This window comes from Manis javanica, chromosome 12 (assembly GCF_040802235.1).
Source record: "Manis javanica isolate MJ-LG chromosome 12, MJ_LKY, whole genome shotgun sequence".
In the NCBI taxonomy this organism is placed as follows: Eukaryota; Metazoa; Chordata; class Mammalia; order Pholidota; family Manidae; genus Manis; species Manis javanica.
This window is the reverse complement of record NC_133167.1, coordinates 7,610,882-7,624,099: the sequence shown is the minus strand read 5'-3', so window position 1 is coordinate 7,624,099 and position 13,218 is coordinate 7,610,882. Positions and strand designations below refer to the sequence as shown.

The 13,218-nt window shown below is 58.6% G+C and overlaps 1 protein-coding gene across 2 annotated transcripts; it reads left to right on the top strand.

Moving 5' to 3' along the window:
- The first annotated feature begins 2,141 nt into the window (after window positions 1-2,141).
- B3GNT7 (UDP-GlcNAc:betaGal beta-1,3-N-acetylglucosaminyltransferase 7) lies at window positions 2,142-11,802 on the top strand. 2 transcript variants are annotated; one of them, XM_017679756.3, is made up of 2 exons: window positions 2,142-2,239; window positions 5,864-11,802. In XM_017679756.3, exon 2 carries the CDS (start codon window positions 6,066-6,068, stop codon window positions 7,056-7,058), a length of 993 nt encoding a protein of 330 aa, XP_017535245.1. In that variant the 5' UTR covers window positions 2,142-2,239; window positions 5,864-6,065; the 3' UTR covers window positions 7,059-11,802. The 2 variants fall into 2 exon arrangements, with proteins under 2 accessions (XP_017535245.1, XP_036853728.2); XM_036997833.2 differs by lacking the exon at window positions 2,142-2,239 and adding an exon at window positions 3,626-3,924.
- The last annotated feature ends 1,416 nt before the right edge of the window (window positions 11,803-13,218 follow it).

Sequence of the window (13,218 nt, the reverse complement as noted above, 5' to 3'; positions counted from 1 at the left end):
CAAACCTGCCTATACATGAGAATCACAGGGGAAACTGGAAAAATACAATTTTCCATGTTCCACAGGATTCTCTGCAGGTAGGCCCTGGAATTACGATGATACCACAGCTTCACTGGTTATGGTAATGCTGCCTTCTGGGTTGTTGGGTCAATCTTGGCTCCATCAGGATTTGACCACAGATGAGCATCTCGGGGTCCCTAGCAAAAGGACATTGTCCACTATGTTGCTCACTTGGAACCCTGCAAGGAGGCCCATGTAACTTCCTCCCATCTTCTCTCAGGCCCTCACGATCTAGGCTTCTCTTTGGCCAATCTTCCCTTGGGCAAGAGGACTTCCCAGACTCCCACCCATGCTTTGAAAACCCTGTCTTCCCTGCCCCTCTAAGCAGACCTCCACCACTGCCCAGGAGGTCAGGGGAGCCCCAGTCCCCTTCCTTTGCAGGAAAGCTTCTCTCTCAGTGAATTCAAGGACATGTCGACCAAAACTGGCTATCTTTCCAGTCATATTATTGTGTGGAAGGATTCAGGACCACTTAGAGAAAGTTCTGGCCCTGGGGCACTGCTCTGCTGGGTTGCTGAGCTCATTCAGGCACAGGCAGAGGCTCCTGTGCAGTATTTTGTGCCAGGCACATATTTTCAGTGACTCTCTTCAATAAAGAGTGATGAATTCTGACACTCCAATGCTAATTAACAGACCCTCTAGTGCAAGTGTAGATGGCCACACTTGGAGCACTAGCCGCGGCTGACCCTGGAGTGTAGATGTCTGCTCAGGACCTTTACACCCTAAAATGGTCTCACACAAACATCACATTGCTGGGCTGAAGCAGTTATGGGCCAGGGCAGCTCTCCACCCACAGCTCCTGCCGGGCCCTTGGCACTGGCCTCTACAGATGGCATTCTCTCTCCCAGGGATCCAGGGCTCCTCACACCTCTGCTGGCTCTCTGGGCCCACGACGGCCCCGTGTATAGTCAAAGGCTGACCCTGGGCAACCTCTGGCCTGTCAAATCTCTCCCCCTGCCACCCCAAGGGCCCTGCAGGAGAATGTCTCCACTGCACTTGGCAGAACCAGCCGGCAGGGGCTGGATTCCAGGCAATTCTGGAGGGGCGGTGGGGGCTGATGTCAAGAACTTGGGAAAAGGGATGGAAAAGGGAAATGGGAGAGGAACAGGGGGGCAAGTACAGTAGGTGGGAGAGGGAAAGGTGGGAAGGAGAAGTAAGGTGCGAAGCAGGCTGGGGACGAGGCAGAGGGAGGGGGGAGGAGGGCTTCCTGCAGGTCCCCCTCGCCAGGGTTCCTGGGCTCCTCTGCCCAGGCATGTCAACCTCAGGAGAAGAGGGTGGCCCGGTGACAGGGACACCTAGCCCATCTCCACCACTGTTTGACACTCCACTGCCTATCCAACCGGCTCCCCCCATCCCCCACTCTCCCCGCAGGGCCACAGACAGTCTCTCCCACCCCACTGGTTCTGCAGCTTCCATCTGCCCCCAGCCAGGGCTGAGGGGCAGGGACAGATTCCATCTGCACACTGACCTCCGGTCTTCAGAGGCCCCTGCTCAACTACCCCAGCTGTGGCTTGCTGACAACCAGCAGGAATCCACTCGGGCTCTGCCCACAGGGGCTGGGACGGGTGAGGTGGGCTAGGCTGAGTGAGTCCCAGAGCGCTCCCTGACAGGGACAGCCCCGAGCAGCTGCAGGGGCGCCTATCAGACTGGCAGTGAAAACTGACCAGGGCCTGGCCTGGCTCCCACATCCCCCACCCCCACCCCTCAGTCAGGGACTGAGTATTTAATTGTCATCCATTTCCCCAGTCTGAGTTCCACCTAGGCACAGATCAAATGAATCCATGATGACAACCTGTTCCTCTCACTGCACCAGCTTCCACTGGCAAACACTCAGCTGGCCTTGGGTGGCTCCCCTCATTACCACCTCCTGGAGCTCTGGTGGGTTCTGGGGCCTTGTGGGTTGGGTCAATATTAACAATAATAATAGTAGCAGCAGCCAGCCTGTCATGATGCCCCATGCAGGAAAGACTCTGATCTGCATGCTTCACATGCGTCATCTCACATAACCCTGTGCTGCCAGGAAACTGAGGTCTCAAGGGGATAAGCCACCTGCTCCTAGTGACAGGAAGTGCAGAGCCCTGACCAACCCCTCTAGCGGCCAATCCTGGGCTCAAAACCCGTTCTCAGAGCACAACTGTGTGTGCCCCTTACCAGGTACCTGAGATCTCGCAGCTTCCAGGTGAGAGGTCGCGCCAAAGCAGGGTGTGCTGCTCTCGGCCAGGCCAGTCCTAACCCTCCTTCAAGGACACACTTGCAGGGCGAAGGGGGAGAACCCAGAAGCCTGGGCAATGAAGTGAAGCGTGCAGTGTCCTGGGAGATGGGCGGCCAGCAGGGTGGGGGTGGCTCTCACAGCAGGCAGCCAAGCCAAGGGGGCTTTGGGCTTAGACCTTTCTCCTGCTTGGTTCTTGGGAATGGCCATCCCAAAGGCACTGGCCCCAGGGTCCTCCTCTGGAATTCTGCCCGGAAGGCCCCTCACATGCCCTGATTGGAGCTTGCAACATCCTGGAAAATTCTATTGCCCCTTGGGTTTTTCCTCCCCCTCCAAGGGGCCTTGAGCCTTAAGGATAGGGCTGAACGGGCTCCTCACCCCCCAGGGGCCTGAGGCACCCTGTGGCAAGAGCTTCCTACAACCGGCCTCTGTCTGGCTGCTCCTGGGGGCCTCTGGGCCTCCCTGCAAGCCCTTTGGCTAGAAAGTAACTCCCAGCACAGCTATCCCTGGGAAGGGGGCTCAGGGCCTGCCTCAGGAGCTAGGAGCCTCCTGGGTTTGCTCACTAACTGTAAGACTTGGCCCACTGGGCTTTCCCTCTTGACACCTCCATTTCCTCCTTTGCAAAGTGGGAGTGATAATAGTACACACCTCTAGGATTAAGTGTCACTCATGTGTGGGCCTAGAATCCTGCTCAGTATATTGTAAATGCTTGATGAATGTTAGTTCCTATTTATTGAGCTCTTTGGATTTTGTGGGCGGTTTTGAGGTTCTGCTGTAAGCTCAGCAATGGGATTTCAACATGGTACAACAGACATCTGGGCAATGGCTGAGGTTTTTAATCGGTTAGGGGTTTCTGGAAGTCCCCTGGATGGGGAACAACCGTCACTCCAGACCCCGCTGGGCCAAGAACACCACTACTGCTCTGCGGGCTGGGTCTCCCTGCAGCCCACTCCCTACCAGTGGCTAGGGCTGGCACACACACAAGCAGATTAACAGAGGCCGTGGACACAAAGGGTTTTGTGAGTAGTAGTTGCTGATGGACGCAAAGAGAGGGGGTTGGGTCTAGGCAGGTGGGCCTGCTTTTCCTAGGTGGTGAGGGGAGATCTCCGAGGCCGGGGGAGGGACCCCGGAGGCGGGGGAGCCGCTGCCTGGGGAGCGGGCGCCTGGGCCGTGGTCCTGACCCGGGCAGCCCAGCCTCCGCCCGACCTCTTCTCCCAGGGTTTGCTTTCTCCCGTCCCTCTTCCTCCCCGGGGGCGGGGGGACCCTCGTCGGCTCCGAAGTCCCGATTGGGCCACTCACACGGTGGGACGCCAGTGGCCGGGTGACTTTGGGCGGCTCCGCGCGCCCTGAGCCTCGGGCTCCGTCTCTGTGAAATGGGTAGTTTCCGCCGCGCCGCCGGGCGGAAGGCTGGGCCGCGGCCGAGGGGCTGGAGGGCCGGGGGCGCCGAAGGAGTTAACGCACCTGGGCCGCCGCGGCCCCTCCCGGCCCCTCCTCCGGCCGCCGGGAAGAGGAAAGCCTCGGCGGGGGCGCGGCCCGGCCTCCGCCCGCGCCCGCCCCGTCCGCGTCCCCGCCCGCCGTCCCCCGGCTGCGGCGCCCAGAGCTGCGACCCGCGCGCCCCGCTCCGCCGCCCCGGCCCGGGCCGCCATGTCTCTGTGGTGAGTGGGGGCCCCGCCGGGCAGCCGGGCGGAGGGGGCTGGGCTGGGGGCGCGGGGACCCGGGCTTCCCCTCCCCCGGAGGCCGGGGGGCGCCCCGGGGACCCGGGGCGGCCCTCGGGGATGGGAGATGCCGCGCTGGGTGTGCTGTGGCCGGCCTCAGTTTCCCGGGGACGGACGGGCTCGCGCGGCGGCCGCCGGGGATGCGCGGCCGTGCGCGGCGCCTGGACGACCGGCCGGCGGCCGCGAACCCCGCGCGCTCGGTCCTCCCCGGCGGCCCCCTGCTTCCCCGCGCCCGGGCCCCGGGGCGCCCAGACCCCACGCCGGGACCCCGAAGGTTGAGGACTCAGGGTCTCTCCGGCACGCCGTACCCCAGGCCGAGGGCCTCCTGCATCCCGGGCGACCCCCGTCCCGGCGTGGCGCTGCTTCCTCCCTCGGAGCCCTGGCCTCCCGCCCTCCCGCCCCTGCGGCTCTCCCGTGCGGCTCTCCCGCTCTCCGCGCTGCTCCCTTCCCCGGTGGGACTTCTTCCTACCGACGGAGTGGGGCGGCGCAGGTGGAATGCGCCTGGGCGAGGGGCCTCATCGCCTGTCCTGAACTGAAACCCCCAGGGCGGGAGCGCTCCGCTCTACCCGCTGGGAGGATTGGGTTCAGGATCATACACCCCAGCACCTGGAGCCACCCAGCCTTCCCCACACCCCTTACGCAGGAAACCTTGGGACTCACGGGAAAAGGCCGCTCAGTGGGGCTCGGCCTTCACTAGCCCCGGGTGTCTGCACCTTCAACTAGCCAGTCCTGGGGCCACCCCAGGCTTCTCCACAGACCCTGTCTCACCTCACTGAGTCTGTCTCTTCCCGTAGCCCTGCACTGTCCCGCTTTGGAGGCCATCACCCCAAGGCCTGGCCCTGCAAGGCCATGTTTTTATGGCCTGGCCTCTTCGCGGAGCCCTCACTGTGTCTCTGCAGGAGAAAACAGGGCAAGTGGACCGGGCACCCCCAGAGTGCGAACTGAGCAAGGGGTCCTGGGGTCCAGAGGCTCAGGGCCCCAGCCCCAGGCCTGCCTGTACTCCTGGCAAACAGCTCTAATTTCTGCCTCTGAAATGGATGTAGTGGGGGTTACCTGGTCAAGGAGGGTCCCTGAAGAGTGGGGGTCCAAGTGTGTTCCCATCCCAGGGCAGTAGAGCTGAGAGACTTCTTCTCTCCTAGTGGGATGTTAAGGGAGTGGGGCCCAGTCTGAGCGGTAAGGGGGCCCTGGTCATGCTAGGTGATGCCTGCTCTGTTTTCAGGCCTGTCAACCACAAGGGCTGTTCTTTTCTGTTGGGTCAGGTGGATGGGGAGGAGGGGGGACGGACAGGGTTCTCACGTCCCAAGTTAGAGCCTGTCCTCAATGTCCCCCACAGGTTATCAAGTTCCCAAGCTGCAGAGCAGGTACCGTCTTTGCCCCCCACCCCAGCGGTTCACCCAGTTTGCAGAGGGAAATGAAAGCAAATGGGTTGCCCTGCCGGTGGTGGAGAACAGGCTGCAGAATTGCAGCATTTTTCCAACTGCTTACCCACTGCATGCCAGGCACTATATGTAGCACGCCAAAGCTGTGTTATCTTCATTTGGGGGAAGGAAAAAAATCATGGTTTGGAGAGTCTGAATGAGATCCCCTCAAAGCCATTTAGCTTGTAAGTTGTCAGAGCCAAGATCTGACCCTCGGCAGCCTGACTCCACGGTGCTTATACTTAAGCTCTGTAGTGTATGGCTCTTCTGGTCCTGAAGGAAGGAGGTCAGGGTGGGAGAGGAAGCAGGACCCTCCTTGATGGCTCAGAAGCCCCAGCACTCGAGTCTGCCAAGCGTCCACTTGCCAGCCTGGGACCACACTTCTGAGCAACAGGGATTTGGGGGGAGCCACAGGGATCTCATCCTTTCCTCTCTCCTCTGCACCCTGCCCCACACCCCAGGAAGAGAACCATCTACAAGAGTGTGTGCCTGTCCCTGGCTCTGCTTGTGGCTGTAACAGTATTCCAGCGCAGTCTGACCCCCAGCCAGTTTCTGCAAGAGACCCCATCACCTACATCAGGGTCACAAAAGGCCCAGAAACCCAGTGGTCACCTGGTGAACCCCAACAGCTTCTGGAAGAACCCAAAGGATGTGGTCACCCCCATGCCCACGGTCTCTCGGGGGCCTCAGACCTGGGATGTGACCACCACTAACTGCTCAGCCAATATCAACTTGACTCACCAGCTCTGGTTCCAGGGCCTGGAGCCGCATTTCCGGCAGTTTCTGTTATACCGCCACTGCCGATACTTCCCCATGCTGCTGAACCACCCGGAGAAGTGTGCTGGTGACGTCTATCTGCTGGTGGTTGTCAAGTCGGTCATCACACAGCATGACCGCCGGGAGGCCATCCGCCAGACCTGGGGACGGGAGCAGGAATCTGCGGGCCGAGGGCACGGTGCTGTGCGCACCCTCTTCCTGCTGGGCACTGCCTCTAAGCAGGAGGAACGGGCCCACTACCAGCAGCTGCTGGCCTATGAGGACCGCCTCTATAACGACATCTTGCAGTGGGACTTTCTGGACAGCTTCTTCAACCTGACCCTCAAGGAGATCCACTTCCTCAAGTGGCTTGACATCTACTGCCCCAATGCCCACTTCATCTTCAAGGGTGATGATGACGTCTTTGTCAACCCTACCAACCTGCTTGAATTTCTGGCTGATCAGCGGCCACAGGAAGACCTGTTCGTGGGCGACGTCCTGCAGCATGCTCGGCCCATCCGCAAGAAGGATAACAAATACTATATCCCCACCATCCTGTACAGCAAGGCCAGCTACCCGCCCTACGCAGGTGGAGGAGGCTTCCTTATGGCTGGCAGCCTGGCCCGCCGCCTGCACCACACCTCTGACACCCTGGAGCTCTACCCCATTGACGACGTCTTCCTGGGCATGTGCCTGGAGGTGCTGGGTGTGCAGCCCATGGCCCATGAAGGGTTTAAAACTTTTGGCATCTCGCGGAACCGCAACAGCCGCATGAACAAGGAGCCCTGCTTTTTCCGCTCCATGCTGGTTGTGCACAAGCTGCTGCCCGCTGAGCTGCTGGCCATGTGGGGGCTGGTGCACGGCAACCTCACCTGCTCGCGCAAGCTCCAGGTGCTCTGACCCCCGCTAGGCCACCAGGATGGGCTAGGACATGTGCTCTCAAGCCTGGAAGTCATGAGCTGGAATGCCATGCTGGGGCATAGCCTTTGGGACATTGCAGGGAGGTGGAGGGTTTGGATTTTATGTGCCCCTGGGTGGGGTGGGGTGCTGTTAGCCCAAGGGGCCCTTCCCTGTGTGGACACGCCAGAAAGTGGAGCTAAGGCCTAGGAATGTAGGGAACTTCCCAGACCGCAGGGCATCTGGGGAGCGAAGCTGCCAGCTACTGGCAGCCCTCCCAACCCTGACCCACTGCCTGGCTCCCTCTGACCTGGTTGGAGGCCCTGGTGGCCTGAAGGAGCTCTGTGCTCAGGTACTGGGCTGGGCCTGGTCCTGGATGGCTCTATCTGCCCTCTAGTCTTCATAGAGAAGATTCTCTCCCCATGAATCCCTCCGTCTTCCCACGAGCTCAAGCAGCCCTTTCAAGAGAAGCACAACCCTGTGCAGGCTCACAGGCCCCTGCCCCGCCATGCCCCCAGGTCTCTGGGAGAACGAACCTCAGAAGGCCCTCAGCACCCCCCCACAGGCCTGCCTGGAGTCACTGCGCAGTCTCCGCTCCCAGGGGGCTTCCCTCTGGCTGTGCCCTGTGCCGCTCCATCTGGCCCATCTGGAACCCCAGCTCTGCCTACCTCAGCGATCCTCAGAACCTCCGGATGAGCAGCAGCCCCAGCCCAGCCCTGACCCAGGGCCAGAGAGCAGCGCTCCGGCCCCACAGTCGCTGTGCTGCCCAGCCAGCCTGAGCCGAGGGCCCTCCTGCAGCCCCACCAAGGCCTGGCTTCCCACCTGAAACCAGCCGGTGTGGCCCTGAAAGGGATGCCCCTCATTACTGTGAAGTTTTATTTATGACAAATTTGGACGGAGAAGAAGGTGCCCGGCCTCAGAATCTGGTGGTGTTCTTCCCTTCCCTTGCCTCATTCCGGTAAGACACCACCTCCCTCGGCCACTCTTACCCCCAGGGCCCCCCCATGCCCATCACAGCCCCTCAGGGACCCTGTCCCACCTGCTGCCGATTTCTCCAGGGCCTGAGGGGTCCAGCATCTGCCCTGGGAAGGGATGGAGGAGCCCTCCTGGGCCACCTTGCCCAAGTTTGGGGGTCCTCGGGGATGCGTGAAAGATGCCATCTTGTATCTCAGGGTGGAGTCACTTGGGAAAAGACTGAGAGGGATCTACTCTATTTTCTCAATAAAAGGGGACTGTTTTTTTTCTGGCGTGAAACTTCCTGTTGCCACCTCAGTCCGAGGGCCTGTCTCCGGCCAAGGTTGCAGGAGACTTCTGAAGACACAGCTTGTTCCCGCTCTTGGCTGGTGGGTGCACAGGGGCCCCTTGAAGGGCCTTAGAGGGAGGCGAGGGCCAGGATTAAAGCCGGGACCACAGGGCCAGCGTCCAGACAGATGCCGCCTGGGTGCGGCCGCGGTGGAGGAGGGAGAGACCCGCACTCCCCCACAGAGCAAGGCCGGAGCTGACGCGGTGGGCGGGGCCAGGTGGGCGTGGGCGGGGCCTGCTGGGTTTCCTCGTGTCCTTTCCGTTATCCTGGAAGCATTGATAAGGTTGACAAGAAGCACTGAAACAGTGGCCAACGGAGTGTGAAGACTCCTGGTCTAAGCTGCTTATCTCCAGGGTAGGGAGGGCAGCCATGGCCAGGAGGGGGCCCAGAGGGCTCAGGAGGGGGTCCAGAGGCAGAGTTGTGTTTAGCTGTGACCTGAAGGGTGAATGGGCAGGTGGAGAAAGGGGCGCATATGGAAGGCCAAGGCTGAAGCAGAAAGAACTGCCTCACCCTGAGCTGCAGCTGGGAGGCAGGCAGGACCTGTTCTCAGGCTTCTGGGTTGCAGGGGGGTGTTCAGATTTGACCATGAGAACAGAGGGCAAGGAGCAGGGGCCCTGGCTGCGCACCCCTTCCCCGGGCTCACTGGCCTCTCCACCTGGGCCTGTGGACCGGGCCCTCTAGATGGAGTCAGCACATTCCCATGGGAACTTCCTCAGCTCCAGCCCCAGGGGTGGCCTCGCCCCAAACTCCTTCAGACCCTAGGGTCCCAGACCTCGGCTGGAGGGCTGGGGGGAATGGGGAACCCGCATTAGCACAGCAGAAGGAAGGACAGGGAGCCCACCAAAGGTGACCAGTGTCACAGGCCTCCCACACTGGGTGGGGAGCAAACTTCAGCCGTGGCCTGACCAGGCACCTGTGTGAAGGAGTGGGCATTTGCCAGTAGAGGAATGAGGGGGGACAGTCCAGGCTGGAGACACGTGCAACAGGCCCAAAGTGCATCAAAGCTGCCTGGTGTGGACTGGGCTGAAGATGGAAGGAATTGGGGTGGGATGAGAAAGGCATACCCTGCTTAGAGTTGGGGTGCTTCCTGAAGGCATTGAGGAGCTATTGCAGCTTCCAGAGCAAGGAAAAAGGAGATGAGATGGGACCCCCAGAAATGTTCTCACCTCCAGTCCCCCACTTGGGACATGGGGAGCAGCCAGTCCCAGACCCCAGGAACATCAGGCTGGGGACATCAAACACAGTCCCAAGACCTTCCCAGCACATACCCCAGCTTTTCTATCCTCAGCAGGACTGGGGTTCCATGAAAGAAGAGGCTGGTGGCTGGGAGAATTGCCCAGGCACTGCCCACCTAAGCCAACCTGTCTAGAAGATTTCTCCAGCCCAGCCAGCTCCTGGCTTGGTTCTGGCCCGTCCACTCAGCCGGCTCTGGTACCCTTAGTGTCTGTAAGCGCAACCTGGCTGCCTCCAAAGACAGCCCCGGCCTTTCGGAGGTTTCTTGCTTATCATGTGCGGGCCCAAACATAAGGGTCATTGTGGAAGTTCTTTCAGGCATTTAGCATCTGGCTTCCTAGTAATGATAGCAGTTACCTTTTATGGAGCTCTTTCAATATGCCTGGCATGTAACATGTACAATGGGTATGACCCTAACCCAGGATAAAAATATGGTTACTTTTTAATTTTTCTAATTGATTGCTTGAGTCCCCAAGTCCCTCCTGTATCCCTGTTGGCAGAAAATCAAAGCAAAATATGGCAGCCGAAAGTATGCCTCTGACATAAGGATTATCTTGAGCTGTTTATTCTTAAGAAACAGGAGACACGGGAGAATCTCTGAAAACCGAGCGAAGGTTACCCTTGTGTAGAGAACATTTATGCTTAGAAGGGAACTCACCATTTGTGTCTGCCTGCTGTGCCAGGAACAAGAGGGTGGTTCTAAATCACAAGAAACTTGTCGGTAGAGAAGGCAGCAACTTCCATCAGCACGACACCCTTCCCCTTTATCAGTGTGCTTGTCCCGGGTGCCCCCCATACTGACTTCCCCCTCCCCCACCCCACCATATGTCTTTAGTCTTTAGCCGACGATGGTATTTAAGGCGGTAACTTGGGCTATTCAGCAGTTTCACTGAGTTTTCCTGGGTCTCTCCCAAGCATACAGGGGGTATACATGTTATTAAGCATCTGTTTTTCTTTTGCTAATCTGTGTTTATTAGGGGGGTGGTCTCAACCACCAAGAACCTAGAAGGGTAGAGGGAAAATTTTTTATCCTCCCTACAAAATCTTTCTCTCCTCTTGGAGCCCGCTCCTGTAAGGAAGGTCTGCTCAAGATCTTAGTCCGAAAGGAGCATTCTCTGGAGAGTCGAGACGTCCTCGTCAGCGGCTGCCTCTCCCTCCACACGGTGGCGCTGCTGAACACTGTCCTATGAATTCTTAGGCGGTGGTACCTTTGGGGTACAGGCAGTAGGCAGGCCCACGCTTCAGACATAAGGTCACTCTTCTCTTAATCACCCTCACAAGCACAGCCATCCTCCCAAAGAGCAGCGGCGAGCGAGGGGTGCTGGGTTCTGGGGCTCCCAGTCAGTTACACAGTCGCTGGGGGGTACCACAAACTCCTCGGGCTTTCTGTCCCTGGGAAGCAGCCTGCCAGGCCTCTCCTAATAGTAAATTTTAGTCCCCAACTTGATCCTGAGCAGCAGGATGAGGGGTGGATGGGTCTCAAGCCCTCTCCTCCCCAAAGGCCCTGGGCTCTGAATGCAAAATCACTTCCCTCGTCATGACCCACGAGCTCGGTGATCCGACTTGACTTACTCGGTCAACCTAAGTGGAGGAGCAAGGAGGGAAGCTTCTGGAACCCCAGCACACACTTCACCGTCAAGTGAAGTGGAGGCTCCCAGGAGAAGGGTCCCGCAGCTAATGTGTGACAGGGCATGGCCTAAACTCCGGTCCGCTCTTCTGACCATTCGCCCTACCGTCTCCCAAGAGCCTCAGCCGCTCCCTTTCTCCTCAGGGACTTGCATGTGCATTTGCGGTTCTTGCCAGTAGAAAAACGCTATGTCTGATGAGTGATTGGGAATTTAGTATTTTGGTATTTCAGGGAGCCCGGCCGACCTAGCACCACGGGAAACATTTTCTTCCTGACAGTTACCTAAAATATTGTGAGGGAAGACTTTTCTGCTTCAGTGAAACACTATGCACTGTTTAAGACACAACCCCCAAACTGCTCCAGCCCAGTCCCCTGCATTTGAGCACGGATGGCTGTGCAAACTCTTGTGTAGAACTTCCATTGACTCCTCTCCCCCTAGTGGAAAAACCAGTTTTACCTTCGTTTGCAATTCAATTCCTTCACTCCATATAAACGTGAGCTTTTTTGACATCTGTAAACCGGTTATAGCATCTGCTTACTCTCATGCAAACAAAATAAATCTTTACCTTGTGCTTGTTCTTGTATCTGTACGAATTACGCATTTTTTTCTGAAAATCATCTTTTAACAATTGCTTCTATATTAAAATGAACACAGACACAACCATGGGGTGGAATGCAGTTTTTGCATGTATTTCTAATGAAAAACTTGGTCTTACAGTAGATGTTACACCTTCCACCTAGATGTGAGCCTAGGCGTAGAGCTCAGTCCTTCCCGGGTGGACACGAGCCCCGCCGCTCTTCTGAAAAGCCTCCCAGGGAGCTTTGAAAAATGCCTGCAGCCGGGCGGGATACATCCGAACCTCGAGGCTGGGCGCGAGTCTAGGGATTTTAAGGAACTGCCCTTCGTGACTCGGGCGAGCGCTCCGGCGGGAGCTACCGGCCAGGGCGGGGATTTGCTGACCCTGCAGGGCAGCAGGTGACCTATGAGGAATCTCGCGCTTTGTTTTCCTCTGGTGCTGCCGAATCTAACAGGAATGCCTGGATTCCTGCCCCCGCCCCGCGGCTGGGCAGCTGCCTGCAGGAGCTTGAAATCGTCGGGCAGTGAGGGGCTGGAGAGCGCGAGCGTCAAAAGCGGTCGGCCCGGCCCGCGACCCAGAGGCCATTGCTGAACCGCGTTGGGCTGGTGGGGACAATCACGCTTTGCCGTCGTGGGGCGGGGGTGGTGGTGGAATCCGGTGGAATCCGGGGTTTGTACAGAAGGTGGGAGGGAGTCCGGCGCCGAGGGGTCCGCGCCCCAGCACAGCGTTCCTCCCGGACCCACCAGCAGGCCCCTATGCCCGGCCGCGGGGTCGGAGGGGGCGGTGCGCTCACCCTCCGGGCGGCAAGCGGGCGGGGCGGGGCGGGCGGCGGGAGGAATCCCCGGTGCTGTGCGACCCCAGCAGAGGGTAGGGAGCGCCCCCAGCTGACCGCGTAGGGTATCGTGATGAGAGGAGGGGAGGGACGGTTTGGGCTGGTTCTGTGAAATCTGTAGCTTGTGTTATTGTACCACAAATCATCCGCGTTTCCTAAGGGTGTGTGTGTGCCTCAAAATGCTGGAAAGCTCTACACCAAGCTGCTTAGCAGGAATGACATCCTGGAAGTGGTATCCAGGGATTTCATCCTTTACTTTTGGCGTCTCTGTAAAGGAAGACTTTCAAAATGAGCTGCATCACTGAGTTGAGGGGTGTACAGTTTAGCGGATAAAAGTGTGCCAAGACATGACACACATGGTGGCCTCGGAGGCTTTGACACCCTCAGAGCCACCTTGGGGGTCTCTTTCAGGGGAAGGACTTATTCTTGTTTTACCCACCAAGGGGATGCCTGCAGCCTTTATCTTATATGGTGGACAGAAATCATCAGGACCGGCTACCCTCCCAGGCCTTCCCAGGCCAGAAGGCAAGCCTCAGCTATCAGAAGTAATTCGCAGTGATTGTAATTATATAGTACCTGAACTATCATAG